The 17006-nt window shown below is 41.4% G+C and overlaps 1 protein-coding gene across 1 annotated transcript in view; it reads right to left on the bottom strand.

Annotated features, from left to right (window-relative positions):
* Positions 1-17006, bottom strand: part of LOC126237136 (methylcrotonoyl-CoA carboxylase subunit alpha, mitochondrial) — a 95889-nt gene that overhangs the window by 58502 nt on the left and 20381 nt on the right. Inside the window, exons 3-6 of the mRNA XM_049946963.1 lie at positions 5743-5960; positions 5516-5663; positions 5157-5390; positions 993-1205 (exon numbers count right to left, since the gene is read on the bottom strand). Coding sequence (XP_049802920.1) covers positions 993-1205; positions 5157-5390; positions 5516-5663; positions 5743-5960 — 813 coding nt within the window. The remainder of the gene's footprint in view (positions 1-992; positions 1206-5156; positions 5391-5515; positions 5664-5742; positions 5961-17006) is intronic.

Here is a 17006-nt window from a genome sequence, read left to right on the forward strand (position 1 = left end):
AATGAACCATTGTGCTTTAAAATGAAGACATACTATAAAATAAGACTGCAATAAAATATGTGTTCTTTGACAGGTTCACATACTTAAGTTAAGGGATCTTAAAGATCCACAAAAAAAACTTATCATGGTGACACTGCACATACCAGCTGTAGCAGGTCAACACTGAAACATGGGACATACATGGTACACTATTACAGAACTCCTTAGTGTCACTTCAACAGTCATTGTGAGCAAAAGTCTAGGATACAGTGGTACCGAGTGTGTGCTGTTTGTGTTTGGCACATGGTATTCAAAGCACAGGGAAGCAGGATGGCACAGTGATGACATCTGGATTAGTTATACATAACCATATCATTGGCAGAACAGAGGGAACCTTATATTAGTGCATCATGTCATTAAAATAGAAAGGGCAAGGATGGGGAAGGAAACTGGTTGTGTTCTCTTAGAGATCTTAATCCCAACAGTTGTCGTAACTGATTTATTGAAATAATGGGAAACCAAAACCCGAATCGTTGGACAGGAATCTGAGTCCATTCCACACAAATGTGAGTCCAGTGTTACAAGCACAGCGCAATCTCACTCAGTGATGACCTTCAGGAGATCCTTGCCAGGCGATGAGTGGTGTCGCTACAAGCCATACCGACATGCCGATTGATAGTGTAGGGACTGATTGTGCACTCCTTATTGTCAAGAGAGGGTTCACATTAAGTATTGACATTCTGTGTCACCAATAAAGGGACACAATGCAGGGTGCCATCCACAGCTGATGACCAAAGGCCAAATTTTCTAGTGTACTCCATATCCGTAACATTGTACCATGTGTTACAATATTGCAAAGGCATCTCTTAGTGTACACATTATTGTTGTGCCTCGTGTTTTATGGATCTTGAAAACCCCTTGACATGTCGGATAATGTGTAGTTTAGGCCCGTGAATATACTATAACAGGGGAAGCAACTTAGGAAGATAACCATGATATTTCATACACATTACCTTGATCTGCCATTCAACAAGATCGGTGTCAGTTATCATTTCAGTTATAGGATGCTCCACTTGCAGTCGAGTATTCATTTCCATGAAATGAAAAGAATGGTTGTGCCTGTCAAGAATGAATTCCACAGTTCCAGCACCAACATAACCCACGGCCTGTGCTGCTCGAACAGCTGCTGCACCCAGTTCCATACGAAGCATATCTGATATTCCAGGCTGTTCCAGTTGCAGAAATATTAAAAGAAACATTTATACGTGAGCCTGGCTTATGAATAATATAACAAAGTGACTCTTTAATAAGCAGACAATATTACGTGTTTGATATTTTTTAAATTTTAATTTATGAAAAGGAAAAGTGCCACTCACCATATAGCGGAGATGCTGAGTCGCGGGTAGGCACAACAAAAACAGTCACAAATAAAGTTTTCAGCCTATAAGACCTTCGTCAAAAGTACACACACACACACACACACACACACACACACACACACACACACACACACACACACACACACACACACACGCGCGCGCACACACACACACACACACACACACACACACACACACACACACACACACACACACACAAAAATGCAACCGCAGCTCTCACACATGACTGCAACGATAGGGTGTGTGGCAACTTTCCTTTTCATCATATTGTTACATCCCTTCCTGGATTTTCCATTGTTACATTTTAATTTTTTATATATTTGTTTAAGTCATGTTTCAGCTTAACGTAACAAAAGAAAAATGAGAATGAACGTTTGGTGGATGCCAAACAGTCAAAGTAGAATTAGAAGTTACTTAATTTACTAAACTGTCTTTAAAGGAATCATCTAAGAATAACGGAATAATAATTGTGATTAAGTGACTATTATTCACTCAAACTTTGTTTACTTCTTAGAAGCTTTTCTTTTCCTCAGCAATTATCTGACTTGTTACTACATTCGTCAAGATTAAATCTTGATAGTTACGGTACAGTCCACAGTTATTTACAGCTCCTGAGTTTAGCTGAATGACATTTCCTTAGCACTTCTACCACTCCCACATCTGTACAAATACTGAGCTATGCAAACCATAACGAAAGCATGTGCAACAGTAACTAATCATAATACGTCAGTGGAGACTTTACTATTAAGTTATGATCACTCATGTGATTAGCGACATTGAAAAGGCATAGCCACTGATGGATTGCCGACACAAACCATTTCAAAATGGAATAAAATTTGCTAAAGCCACTGTATCAAGTTACTATTAATCTTAACAGTTCAACACTATACACGTCAACTGCTGCAGCTACCATTCTTAGAGGTGCCTGCAATTTCCCCCCCCCCCCCCCCCCACCACCACCACCACCACCACCACCACCACCACCACCACCACCACCACCACCACCTTCCAGTCCCGACACAAATCCATTTGACGTTGGAACACTTAATTCTCATTGGTTTATCGGAGTAATCATAACTATATCTGACACACACACACCATTCTTTACTTTACTTTCATATTTATATATGACACTGATGTCGTTCTGACTTTACCCCATGTTTTGCATCAGTTCTGCTTGTTCTTTGCTGTCAATAATTTACTTCCACCACTATATTCACAATCCATTTCAGAGTGTCTTCTTCATTTCCGTGCTCTTTCATATTTCATTTACCATTTTCTTGCCTCTTCACAGTTTTCAAAGGCTTTGAGTTGTTCTCATTAAAGTAACACAATCAAGCATAACAAACACATTTTGAAACTGAAGGCTCACTGAACGGAAACTGGGATGCTTTAAAGAGAACTGAATAACTAACTGCAAAAATTAGATAGGAAAAGAGCATTAATGGCATCTTTATACAGAAAGATTATGACAAAATTCAACTCTTTCTAAATTTAAAAATGTCCCCCAGAAAATGGACAACTGCCACAAAGATTACCAGATGACACGCATATGGAAAGTAAAGCAAGTAAGTGCAAACAGGAATAATGATGGAACACAACAGTTAATCAAAATGAAACGTCACTTGGGAACGATTGTCTAATACTGATGAGCTGTGCTGCAGCTCGCGTTGGTGCTGTTCGTAGGTTTCCGTCCTCTGTTGGAGGCCAGACAGTTTCGATTAGGTGGCATGGTTGCGGTTGTCGTCTTCTCGTGTTGACTGGCACCACTCATTTCGCAAGGGTTGCCTGTCCGCTAGTGGCAGCAGCGGCAGTTATTGATATGTAGTTGTTGTTTGTCCATGTCGTATGAGTGTGGCAGTTCGGTTGGGGACTCAGGAGGAGCCAGGTCCGCACTGCGAGAACTCGCCGGGACCGCTGGCGGTGCGCATGGTCTGCCGCATAGAAGGGTTGTGGTCACGAGGGTGCATGACCTCATGGTAAACCAAATCCAGCAAGCTTTAAGATGAGTGCGTTTCAATCTAAGTACAGAAATCTCCACTATTGTGATATCTCGCGATTCTCCATTGACTTGGGTTCATGTTGCTGCTCGTAGTGTCGTGGAGGCGAAGAGCAGCGAGTGGAGTGCTTTTGGCGTTTTGTTCCATCGTTGCATTTGGTTTATCGGATATCAGGTAGCCTCAGTAAGATTACCATTAGTCATTCGTAGACTGCCACTAGTCTGAGTTTCCACCTTGTGAAGTGAATGCAACTCTTGGCTGCCTATCCCATCGCTCGTGAAAAAGTTTGTTGCCGGATCCTCTCAGAGGTCGATTCCTGGAGCACCACCTGTGGCCCCATGGTTCTTGTGTTTTATTATCTTATTCCTTATTCCCCCCTCCCCTGCGGTGATCGGTTGCTTGGGGCTTTATTTTTTTTTTTTTAATTAAGCTTTGCTGTTGTATTTCCTGCTTTACAGCAGATTTCTAAATTTTTTTTATATATTATTGCCGTTCCTGGTGTGTGGTGATCAGTTGCTTGTTTTTTTAAATTAACCTTTGCTATTTTACTGTCTGTTTTACAGCACTTTTTTTTTAATAAAATTGACATTTCTAGTGTGTAGGGCCTTCAGCCGTGATTGTGGTCATTTGCTTTTAAAAAAAAACACCCTTATTTACAGCCATTCCTGGCCTCTGATACCTTCTGCTGTGTTTGTGGCCACTTTACCTTTTAATATTTCAATATCTGTAAGTTGTAAATTGCAGCAAGTTCTTAAACATTCTTAATTTATTGCCATTCTTGGCGTGTAAGGCCTTCAGCCGTGATCACAGTGGCTTGTGGTTTTTTTATATCTGTATTTTATGGTGATTCACTAAATCGTAACACAGTGGAAACACTATTATTTACACAGTTGTTTTAATAATGTGTGGTATTTTTTAAATTTATTGTTGAGTCTGGACTTAATGTTTTAAAAATAAATGTGTGTAAGTGTAAAAGGTAACCAACAGAAACTGATTACAGCCCCGTCCACAATCATAACCAAATCCTGCCTTCCTTAACTACCTGGTTTTTGAGAGAACTAAATAAAACAAACATCAGATTGTGATTCACTGGAAGAACTGTGAGAGGATGAAATTCATCTACAAGGTTATCACTTATATAATTCTGGTTACATCTGTTAGTGAGTACAGTCCATTAGTATCAGATGTTTATCTAATGTAACTGAGCAGAAGAGACAGGAAACTTCAAGGGCTGCAAAATCCGGTTAAAGATTCATTGGCAACAGACGACCCAAAACACAGACCTATTCTCAGTGTACTTACCACACAAAGAATATTCTTGGACAGTTAGAGAAATTTTGGGCCACAGCTCTGTTACACTACATAATGTACATAATACAACACATAGCAGCTCACTGAATACAGAATTAGATGAACATTAGAATTGCAATCATAGGATCTCTGATTTTTTTGAGTTACTATGCAGATAACAAAGCCAACAGTTTTGTTTTCAAGACTAATCTCCATTTTATGTAGTATGGAAACAAAAATTCTCTCTCTCTCTCTCTCTCTCTCTCTCTCTCTAGTACTACTACAGGCCTTCTTTTCCACCACTTAAAAGGCGCATGACAAAAATAAAAATAAGGCAATAAATGGTCTGTTAATTCAAATGCAGAAATCAACAATAGGGAACAAACAGAGTATTTACTTTAAAAAGGGACAGAAAGGCAATTATCTCGCTTCCAGGAAGGAAGGAATGGAATAATGACATGGTTAATAGTAACTTTATACTGCTTACAGCGGGAGCTTCTTCAATTATCTTCTGATGTCTTCTTTGAACACTACAATCCCTCTCAAAAAGATGAACATAATTCCCATGTTTATCTCCAAAAATTTGTACTTCGACATGCCTTGGTTCTTGGATGAATTTTTCCAAAAGCATTGCCTCATCACCAAATGATTTCATTGCTTCTCTTTTAGCAGATTCAAGCTCCGACTCAAATTCATTAGGTGAAAAGGCAATTCTCATACCCTGGAGAGAGGAAAATATTGTTTATGAGAAAAACTAACTGAAGCAAACCATATGAATTTAAAATATTTTTTAACAATTTTCAGCTCACATGATGGATAAATTTACCTCTATCCACAATATCATACCTTGCCTCCACCACCACGAACCGCTTTAATCATCACTGGAAAACCAATACGTTCAGCTTCTTTTTGCAGCTTGTCAAGTGACTGCTCATTCCCATGGTAGCCTTCAACAACTGGTACTCCAGCAGCAGACATGATAGATTTTGAAGTGCTATTTCAAAAGATCACAGATTATTAAAGTATTGAACTACTTTGAATTACTTGCAAAATAAACATAAATAAATGCTAACCTTTTAATTCCCATGTCACGAATAGCTGTTGCTGGTGGACCTATGAATATGATATCTGATTTTTGGCAGAGATTTGCAAATTCTGTGTTCTCAGAAAGAAAACCATAACCAGGATGTATTGCCTGACAGCCAGTAGACTTTGCAATCTGTATAATTTTGTCCTGTCGAAGATAGCTTTCTTGTGATGGTGCTGGTCCTATATTATAAGCATCATCAGCCTGTAGCCAAACAACAGCAATTATAAATAAGTAGTGCCAAATTTAACATCTATGTTGCTAACAAAGCAGGTGGATGCTTTCCAGCAGTTATGTTTTCCTTCCCTCAAAAATTAATATTAATTTTCTCCAAATTCTGTGATATCTTTCATTTGCTCAACTATATGGCATAAGGACTGTACACACAAATCCTGAATATTGACTAGTTACAAAATACCGATAATCCAAAACTTTGTTATCATTGTTCATATGCAAAAACATACCCAATTACTAATGTCTGAAAAATGTAGATGAAAAGGATAGGTAAATAACTACAGCACTTATACAGCTAATGACAAAAAAATTAGCAACTTTTGTACTCATTTAGTAACAGAATAATTAGCTTCTTTAGTAAAAACATTGTTACTGAAATATAATCCCTTATTTAGGCAAACTAGCCAGCACAATTCAATAGAAATGATTATTGCATCTAAAGTTCACATTCATTCAAACAATTCTTTCATGAATCAGTTACTCAGAAATGTAAATCTTTAGCTGTAATTCACGGAAAGCTAGTTTACTACAATAGCTAAAGCTAGGTATAATTATTGTAATCTATGTAACAAAAATTTTGGAAGCCATTTTAGACCAGTGGGCAATTAATTTGATCAGAGCAACATCTGTGTCTGAATATACAGGATAACATACTGTGGACGATTTAGTATAGTTCACAAGACGGAAAATGTACTGCATTTTATCTAGATTTCACGTCAGGGAGTATATTCAATTATGCACTGACTGTTTTAAATGATTAACTGTACAATGTATAATTAGTATCATGGGCTGTGCCAAATTTCAATAATGCTTACTGTTACAACAGGGTGTTTCTGTGAACTGTTATATCTCCAATAGACAATAGTCAGCCACAGAATTATTGCACCTGTTAGTGAGGGCCCTTCAGCTGGCTTATCATGAATTTTTATCATGATATTTCACAAGGACACATTGTACAACTTGACAATATGCCACACAGCTGTCTTGAAATCATTCATAGTGTGATGCATTTTGCTTAGAAACCATTGTACTTGTTTACCATAACATCACCACATTCAAATAACAGCCACAGGAAGCCATGTGCAATAATATCGTGGTTGGGTAAAACTCACTGTGCACATCATTTTCATACTGATACAACTGTTAAACTTCAAGGACAATGATTTGAGAAATTTGATAAGTGACTGTCTTAACTACCTGTTTGCCGCAAGTGTACTTCTGTATCACTTCAGTGTTAGGTTACTGCACTCTAACTATCACATTACGGGACATCAACCAAGAATACTATGTGGCTAGCAGTTTATCTGTGCTTAATTTAAGTAAATGAGACTCGATATGGCCATACACGGTGGTTTAGTGAGCAATCAAAGCAACTGAACTGTAACTTTGGTGTGGACCATACCATTTAAAATAGCCTACTTTTGACAACCACTTTTCAGCCAGATTCAACAGAGGCACAGTTACAGAAGGCATTTGGCACAGCTAAAATTGTCACACTGTATATTGCAGGCACTTTTTTAAATCACATGATATTATGTACTTTTGTGTATCGACTTTCTTTTAACTTCTATCAATGTCAAAGGACTGGAGTTTCATGAATGCTGTTGCTGCAGCAACAATGAGTAAAGAGGAAGAATATAAAATGACAAGCATTCACTCACTCCCACCTCACTCGCATTCAATAACACAATCACTCATCTCACCTGCCTTTACATGATGGACAAAGGGTGATAGGTGCCATACATGGTATCCAAACAGAAGTAAAACCACAGAAGAAAGGCACAAGGAAATGAGACTACTTTACCATTTATAAAAAAAAAGTGGGTGAGCCAGTCACCCTGTTAACACGTGAAGACCATCCCCCTAAAACTTGCACAAATAAGTTGGGCAGATCACAAAACCTTAAAACTCTAGCCACATGTGTTTCAATATCGCTTAAAATACAGGGCAGGTCTGCCGGCAAATCTGTCGCTTCCCCCTGGTCCCATAATAAAACACAGTCTAGTAAAATGTGAGCCATGTGTGACAGGGCTGTGGCCTATGCGGAAGACTAGTAAGGAGGACCTCGTCCTGTAGATGTGGCTGGGAGGAGGTACACCACAGCCATTTTGTGGACTTTAAGAAACGGAGCTTACTGTATATCACTTTCAGCCACTCATTTTCCCACCAATGCATGACTGTGTGCCTCAACATCAAGGCAATAGCATGGAGGGGGATGGCTCACTGGACTAGCTTAGGATCACTAAAAGCCTCTGTGACTGCTACATCCGCCCTTTCGTTCCTCACAATATCCATGTGCCCTGGCACCCAGTAAAAGGACGCCTCCTTCCCCAGCAGGAAGAGGGCATCCTGGCTATCCTGAACTACTTTATCAACTGGATTCAAGTGTTGCAGAGACTGAGGGGTACTCCGAGTATCGGAAAACACAAGAAATTTAGCAGGCATGACACATCTCATCTGCTCTAGTGCCCTCAAGATCACAGATAATTTAACATCAAATGGATCACAGATAATTTGACATCAAATACAGTGAACTCTGGAGGCAACTGAATCTTAAAGACACAGTCTGGGAAAACAACAGAGCGCAACAGAATACCCCTGATAAGACCCGCCTGTAAAGACAGCTACATAGTAGTTGTGCTCATTTAAAATTCCGAAAAATATCAAATTAAAAACAGAAGCAGGAGTGTAATCTTTCCAGTACTGCACTAAATCTAAAATTACTCTGGGCCTCTGCAGTAACCAGGGGGCAGTCAGTCAAAATAACAAATTAGAAGCTGTACATGCCACACACCAAGGGACTCCAGCACACATTTTGCACGTATCCCAAACTGTCTCGCTGCCTATGGACGATTCGAAAAACAGTATTCCACAAATGGATGAGCCACTGTAAGATATGCTGGGGAAGTGAGAATGGCAAAAAGAGTTGATACACCTGAGGCACCATGGAATCTGCCGCCATCTGTTAAGTGGTGGTTCACCTGCCTCAGAACACACGCTGGGTATGGGGCTGGTCTTGTAAGCACCCGGGGACAGCCTGATGCCCTCATGGTGCATCAATGATTTTCAGGTACACAGGCCTTGCTGGCTCCTGCACTTTGCACCCATAGTCCAACCGCAATGAGACAAAAGCCCTATAAAACTGGAGCAAACACGCCCTGTCCACTCCCCAAGACCTGTAGCTTAGACACTTCAAAATGTTCAGTGCCTTTTGGGCCTGTGCCTTCAGGTCCTTCATATGTGGTAACCATAACAACAGCTTAGTGTAAATTAAAAATATGATGAGAATAATTAAAATCAACATACACACGCTTTTCTGCAGAAAACATAAGACCAGCCTCTGCAGCCCACTCCTCTAGTCTCTTCAATTCAAGTTGCAACTGACTAGTTGCTTTGCAATACTGGAGGAAGAACAGGAAACTGCAAAATCATCCACAAATAAGGAGCACTGTACAGGGCTCCTTACCATGGATGTGGTACTGTTTATGGTTACAGCAAAGAGGATAACACTTAAAACTTAGCCATGAGGAACACCATTTTCCTGCTGAAACTAATTGACAGCATGTCACCAACTCACTACTGAAGAAAGCACTTTGATAAAAAGAACCAAATAAAGATGGGGAGATGACTATGGAAGCCCACTGGTGGAGCTGCCTCAGAACGAGGTGTCTCCAAGTAGTGTCGTACACGTTACTGATATCAAAAAATATACCTACACAATGCTGTTTATGTAGGAAAGTCTGCTGAATAAATGCCTCTGGTATGGTCAAGTTATCACCAGTGGATCGAAATCTGCTGAATCCACACTGAGACAATGGCTAACCATTCACTCCAAGGCCTTTCCTACACTGCTCACTATGGCAACACTTCGATAACTACTGGGACACATTAGGTCCTTGCCCAGTTTCTGAAGAGGGACCAAAACTGCTTACCTCCACAAGTTGAGAAAGTTGCCTGTCTGCCACATTGAATGAAAACATTGTTAAGAGGATTTCCTTGGACACTAGTTTCAAGTCCTGCAGCATGCTGTTTCGGACTTGATCATGACTGGGCACAGTATTATGAGCCACATAGAGTGCCGAATCAAGCTCCCACATGGAGAATGGACAGTTACAGGACTCTGAATTTTTTTGACCTGAAGTTCAACTCACACCTTTCCACAGTGTCACAGCAAAGGTGGAACACTGGATCTTGGCTGACAGTGGCACTAGTCAGCACAAAATGCTCTACCATTGTCTGTACCATGTCTCCAGGTGTTGTTCGGAGACACCCCTAAGTCAATAACACAGCTGTAGGTAACAGATTGCCTTTATAGGAAATCCTATGGAATGGGGGGATGGGGTCCTAGGATGATGAATGAGATGACTGGAATGGAGGGGTTGTATGATGTGGTCTGCGCACTCAAACACACTCAGATGGTTGAACATCATCCTCTCACCTCTGCTTATCATCCATAGTGCCTGCGTCCTTTCAGGGATAGCTCCATCCAAAAGGTTAATATGTGTTAATATGGAGTGGGAAGAAGTCACTGGAATGAAGGTCATCACTGACTTCTCACTGAACCGAGCCCCAAGGGCTGGAAGCATAAAGAGAGGTCAATGGCTGAGGACGATCCAGTAGCAACACAGAAATGAATAGGAGTGCCTGTGTTGAGGATGCACAGTTCCTGAGAAATCGTGAGGCTCTCCAGAACCCGACGCAGAGCTTGAGCCCCACATATATGATGGGCACTGAAATCTCCCAGTAGGAGAAATGGTGGGGGGGGAGTTGTTTTATAAGATCTATTATAGCCTCACAGTCAATCACATCACATGCAGCTAAATTTAGTTAGCGAACAGTGATCCTCTGACATACTTGCAACCTCAGCTGCAACCGCTTACAAGTCAGTAGCTACGGGGAGAGCAGAGGAGAGGTGCGCTTTATTGACAAACAAAGCAACCCCTCCCTTGGTCTTTTATCCACACAGGTCATCCTTGTGATAAGAGTGTATAGCCCCTTAGCACAAAGGCATTAGATGCTTTAAAATGTGTTTCCTGCAAACACAAGCACAGGGGGCACTCCTGTGCAAAAGTTTCAGTTCCTCCACATGTGTCCTGAGCCCATTAATGTTCCATTGCAGTACAGAAAGTGTTTTAATGGCTATGTTTTACTCTGTCTTTCCCCTTCTTGTTCCAACATGGTGGCAAGATGGCAACAGACAGGTGGGGCTCACTTGAGGAACTTTCTGGTTCCTACAGGCAAACACTGACATCCATACCACAAGGATGGTGGCATCATTATCAGATCCATCAGACAGCAACAAGGTCGCATGGTTTGATGGTTTCTGAGCAGATTGCTTCGGCCTTTAGGCCTTCATCTCCAGCTTGGATTTTGGGGATGGACGCATTATGCTCAGCAACTTGCAATGCTTCAGCAATAGGCTGGCAGTTGAATTTAAAGGTGCAGTTAGATGTGCCCTGGTCAACAGCCACAGTATGGGCAGTAACACTGACCTTCTGGTTAGGCTGCTTCAACACCGAGGCAAAAGACTTAATAAAACTTGGTGGCTGAGTGGCCTTAAATTTCCTTCTTTGTATCAGAGGGCAAGACACATTGGGTGACTAATTTCCTGAATCATCTTTTCTTCAGTAAAGACAAGACAATCCCTGCTCCACAACGGATGGTCCTGTTAGCAATTAACATACCTGGGTGGCGCAGTGCATTGAAAACCCTGTGTGTGTGCGCCAAGCTGACGCATCACCCACAACATAGTCCGACCGTTACAGCCCATAGTGGTGTGACCAAAGCGTTGGCACTTGAAGAAGCGCATTGGATTTGGGACATATGGTCTTACCTTAAGGCGGAGAAATTCTGCTGCTCCATACTCCGACAACATTGGCAGACTGAAGGTCAGAATATACTATGCTGACTTTTGGAGCTCCCCATAAGCCCTTATCATAACATTTTGGTTTTCGGTCACCCTTGCACATCCCCATTCTTGTTGCAGTTCTTTTGTACATTTATCCATAATGTCTTGGCATGTGACAACACGTTTAATACTAATTAACCCAGTGTGCAACTCACTGTTGATGGGACATTCTCCAAGTAGCTTAGCATTCAACAGCTTCTGTACTTTGGGATCCTTCATAGTCTCCAGCAGAAGAATACCATTCTGCAGCCTCTTGACAGATTTGAGTTTCCCTGCATATCCCTCGAGAGAACAGCAACAATTTTTCAAAAGAACCGTCCACATGGTTAATCACAACAAAAACATCACCCACTGCAGGATGCAGTCTGTTACTTTGATTACTATCCTTCACAGTCAGAGATGACCCAGGTGGAATAACCACATGAGGTCTCTTCAGATTTTGGGTGTTAATACTGCCAAACGGCCCACCCGAACCACTGGGAGTTGAAACACGAGATTTAGGCTTCATGGTGTTCCCATGAGCAGCTAGGGAAGGAGGTCCACCCAGAAAGAGCCACACCTGCCGGGGTAAGCCTTCTACAACTGAGGTGTGGCAGGTTCCACAGAGGTTGCCCACTAACGAATGTTCCACCTCAACAGCCATGCACCTCATCAGCACGTCGTTGAAGCGTGCCGAGAGCTTACAGTGACGGGATTGGTGGTGCTTACCAGTACTCGGTTCAGCAACCCTGGGATCATCAAGCCCCTACCCAGCAAATGAATGCTTAGCCCCTGAGGGCACAGTTCTCCAGTGTCATTCCATATTTCTTGAGAGATTGATGATAACTATAGTGAGGTATTTGACCAGATCACATTTAGAAGATGCCAGGTTGTTGACTATCAGTTTCTTTGGAATGCTGTCATTGCGTATCTTTATGAGGCCGTATCTTGGTGGATCTTTGCCATGAGTCACTTTTAATTAGCTTCTTATGTGATGCAGAATAGCAGAGACCACTGCTTTCTTTCTGCAATTTTATTTTGTAGTATCAATGGTAATCTTCATGGAAACAAGATGATGAGTCACCATCAGAAGAACCAAGCACCATGTCTTTCCTACAACACACAGGTGATGAAAGTCATGGGATACTTTCTAATATTCCCAGACTTCCTTTGCCCAGCATAGTGCAGCAAGTCGAAGTCACATGGACTCAAAAAGTTGTTGGAAGTCCCCTACAGAATTACTGAGCCATGCTGCCTCTATAGCTGTCCACAACTGCAAAAGTGTTGCAAGTGCAGGATTTTGTGCACAAACTAACCTCTTGATTATGTCCCACGAGTGTTCGATGGGACTCACATTGGGCAATCTGGGTGACCAAATCATTCGCTTGAACTGTACAAAAGTTCTTCAAATAATTCGAAAACAATTGTGACCCAGTGACATGGCACATTGTCATCCATACAAATTCCATCATTATCTCAGAATGTGAAGTCCATAAGGGGCTGCAAATCATCTCCAAGTAGCCGAACATAACCATTTCCAGTCAATGATTGGTTTGGTTGGACCAGAGGATCCAATCCACTTCACATAAAAACAGCCCACACCATTATGTAGCCACCACCAGCTTGCAAAGTGCCTAGTTGACAACCTGAGTCCACGGCTTCATGGGGTCTGTGCCACAACTCAAACCCTACTATCAGCTCTAACCAACTGAAATTGCAACTCATCTGACCAGGCCACACTTTTTCAGTCACCTAAGGTCCAACCAACCTGGTCATGAGCCCCTCTGAGGTACTGCAGGCAACATCATGATATTAGCAAAGGCACTCGCATTGGTTGCCTGCTGCCATAGCACATTAACGCCAAATTTTGCATTCATATATATGTTCATCATACATCCCACATTCATTTCTTCAGTTATTTCATGCAGTGTTGGTTGTCTGTTATCACTGACAGCTCTTTGCAAGTATCATCCCACTGCTCTCAGTCATTAACTGAAGGCCGATGTCCACTGTATTGTCTGTGGTGAGAGGTAATGCCTGAAATTTGGCATTCAAAGCACACTCCTGGCACTGTGCATCTCAGAATACTGAATTTTATAATTATTTCTGAAATGGAATGTCCCTCATGTCTAGCTCCAATTACCATTCCACGTTCCATGTCTGTTAATTCCCACCATGCGGCCATAATCACATCGGAAACCTTTTCACATGAGTAACCCTAATACAAATAACAGTTCCGTCAATGCACTGACCTATTACACCTGATGTATGTAATACTGTTGTTGTCTGAATATGTGCATATCGCTATCCCATGACTTTTTGTCACCTCAGTGTACATTGGCCCTACATCAGAAGAATCAACTGCATTTTAATTAAGAATAGCACCTCTTTTGTCTCAAGTGCGCCTCACCATTGTCGATTATGATAGCAAACTCCAAAAACAAAGAGTAACATGCGGCTGAGGCAAGAAATTCATTGGTCTGACAGTAAGAACTATGTAAGAGAGACTGAGTGATCGCTGTGCCTCACCAGCCTTCTCCAGCTCAACAAATACTCTCCCATGAAACAAAGATTGTAGTACAAGCTTTAGCTACCTAAATGACATGCAAATGATAGATAAGGATGTATCTACATGTGTAACATCAACCACATTTTGCAAGGGTGCCTGCGGCACCTTGTAGAGGCTAACTGAAGACTGCCTGGCAGTGGACATCCTCTCCACTGCTATTATACAACTTCGTCTCTGCCGGTGAACAACAACTACCACTGCTGTTTACATGGATTGGTTTAGTGCTTCAACTGATGGGAGTGTAGTTTCCCAGTTGCTAGCTTCAATTGAATTTTTTTTTTGTTATATATAGATTTCCAACAAGCTAGATTAATTGCAGGACAACTTTGATTAATATTGTGGTTACAATACGTATGCCTAACGAAATAGTTGTGTTCAGATTTCATCAATTTCAGTCACGAACTATCATATCTTATTTTTTATCTTATGCTGGTTTGTATCAAGAACTATTTTTGTTTTGTTTGTGGGCTAAAAGAAAATTTTAATTTGTTGTAATAGAAAGTTTATTTTTGTGCAATAAATGTTAACGGCTCTAAAGCAAGGATTACAAAACAGGCCTCTCTCTATTCAAATAGGATCATCAAGGAGGATAATCTGTCTCGCATGGAACCCCATGAACAGGACAGTTTGTCCAATACCAGTAAACTATTTGACACTGTAGTGAAATGACCACATACATTACAAAAGGATGTTCCCAACTGCCAGTCCTGGAGTCCTGATGAGGCATCTGCAAACACATGCCACTGGTGGGGTCATGGCCCACAATGGAGTGTGGGAAAATAGTACATGGAGGAGGTCACCTTCAAACTGCCCACCCAAAAACCAAGCACTTCTTCCTCTACGCTGACGATACATTTGCAGTTTGGGAACATGGCAGTCTGATCTAAGTGAATTTCTGGACCACCTCAACAGCATCCATTGAAACATTGCATTCACTACTGATGTAGAGGAGAATTGCTCTTTCCCTTTCTTGGATATACTGATAAGGAAAGGCATATTGTTCACAAGACCATTCAGTGCACATGAAAAAGACCTACAAAGACCTGTATCTACAAGGAAAAGGCTGCCATCATCCAGAGCAGAGGTAGACAGTGTTGGCCATTCTGGTATTTAGGGAATATGTTATCTGTGGTGGAAGAAAGCCTCTCAGTCAAGCTACAAAACTTTAAGGAAATCAGGAAGAGGAGAAAGGAGGCAAGGGTTCTGCTTTTCCTCCTTACCTTGGGCCACTCTTGGCCAAAACTGTGAAATTGGTTGGAAAACTAAACATCAAAATTGTCTTCCCAATACAGCCTAAGATGAAAACATTCTTTGGCTCTGCAAAAGACTGCCCCCTTCCCCATCCCAAAATTTAAAATATCAGTGACATACAGCATCCCTTGTGAAACTGCTCACCAATACGTCAGGCAAACACAGCACTGTATCTTGCAATGCTGCAAGGAACACATCAGGTATGTACTACTGGGATGCACACAAGTCTCAGGAATGGTATAGCACAGCATAAACGAAGATCACACTTTTGACTTTGAGAACACCAAGGCGTTATGACTAGCAACCAGCCACTGGACGTCAGCATTATATAAAAATACACAGAAATACAGATCCACAAGAATCTAGTCAATAGGATGAAGGTTACAAATTTAATTTGGCAAGGAATCCTGGATTAGCGACAATACAATGAGTGCACCCAGCACATTCCAGTATGCAAGACAAATATGGAATGTTCCTGCAGAGATACGAGTGTCATCTCCAGCCCACCTGCAACCCCCCACTACTATATCCCCACCTCCACCCCCTTATCCGCTGGCTGCACAGGACCCAGCTGCCGGCAACTAGGTGGAGGTGTTGCACCACCAGTACAAACATTCGGACATACACAATATCTCAGGACTTTGTCAGAAGATCATGAGTATGATGTTCATTCAAATGTCACAATGTCTCAATGCTGCCACCTAGCGCGAAACACAGGAGCTGTTCATCATGGGTATACACGAAGTGCACAGCACAACAGGGCCTCATACACTAATTATGACATTTCAGTTTGATACAAAAAAAATTTGTCCAGCTTTGACATTGCATTTGGCGTAAAACCTGAGAATTTTTATTACAAGACATCCATTGGGAATCACTGCAGTTTCACACCATCACTATTACTATCACTACTACTTGTACAACAACAACACCTACAAGCCTGCTTGACAGAAATTCTGCACCCTGTTTACTGGTCAGTTCACATATAGTTACGAGATCAAGACATTTTTATGCTTATCCTATTGTGATGGAAAATAGGTATTAAGGTGGGTGTTCAACTGCTCAGAATGACATCAAATTTGACCAGCTTATTACTAACACACGGGGAAACATTATGGGAAAAAAATTAACAAAAATTTTACCAATAGAAGGTGCTGTAAACACCAGAATATGCACACCAACAGGCAAACAATACATGGCTGTTCCTCAGTTTGTGTCTGAGATGCCTAACATGACTGTCTCCACGAAGGATCACAAGCTGCTGGTAAACCTCTTTTTACAAGAATCATGATCACATGCCAGTAGCCCT

This window comes from Schistocerca nitens, chromosome 2, assembly GCF_023898315.1.
Source record: "Schistocerca nitens isolate TAMUIC-IGC-003100 chromosome 2, iqSchNite1.1, whole genome shotgun sequence".
Lineage (NCBI taxonomy): Eukaryota > Metazoa > Arthropoda > Insecta > Orthoptera > Acrididae > Schistocerca > Schistocerca nitens.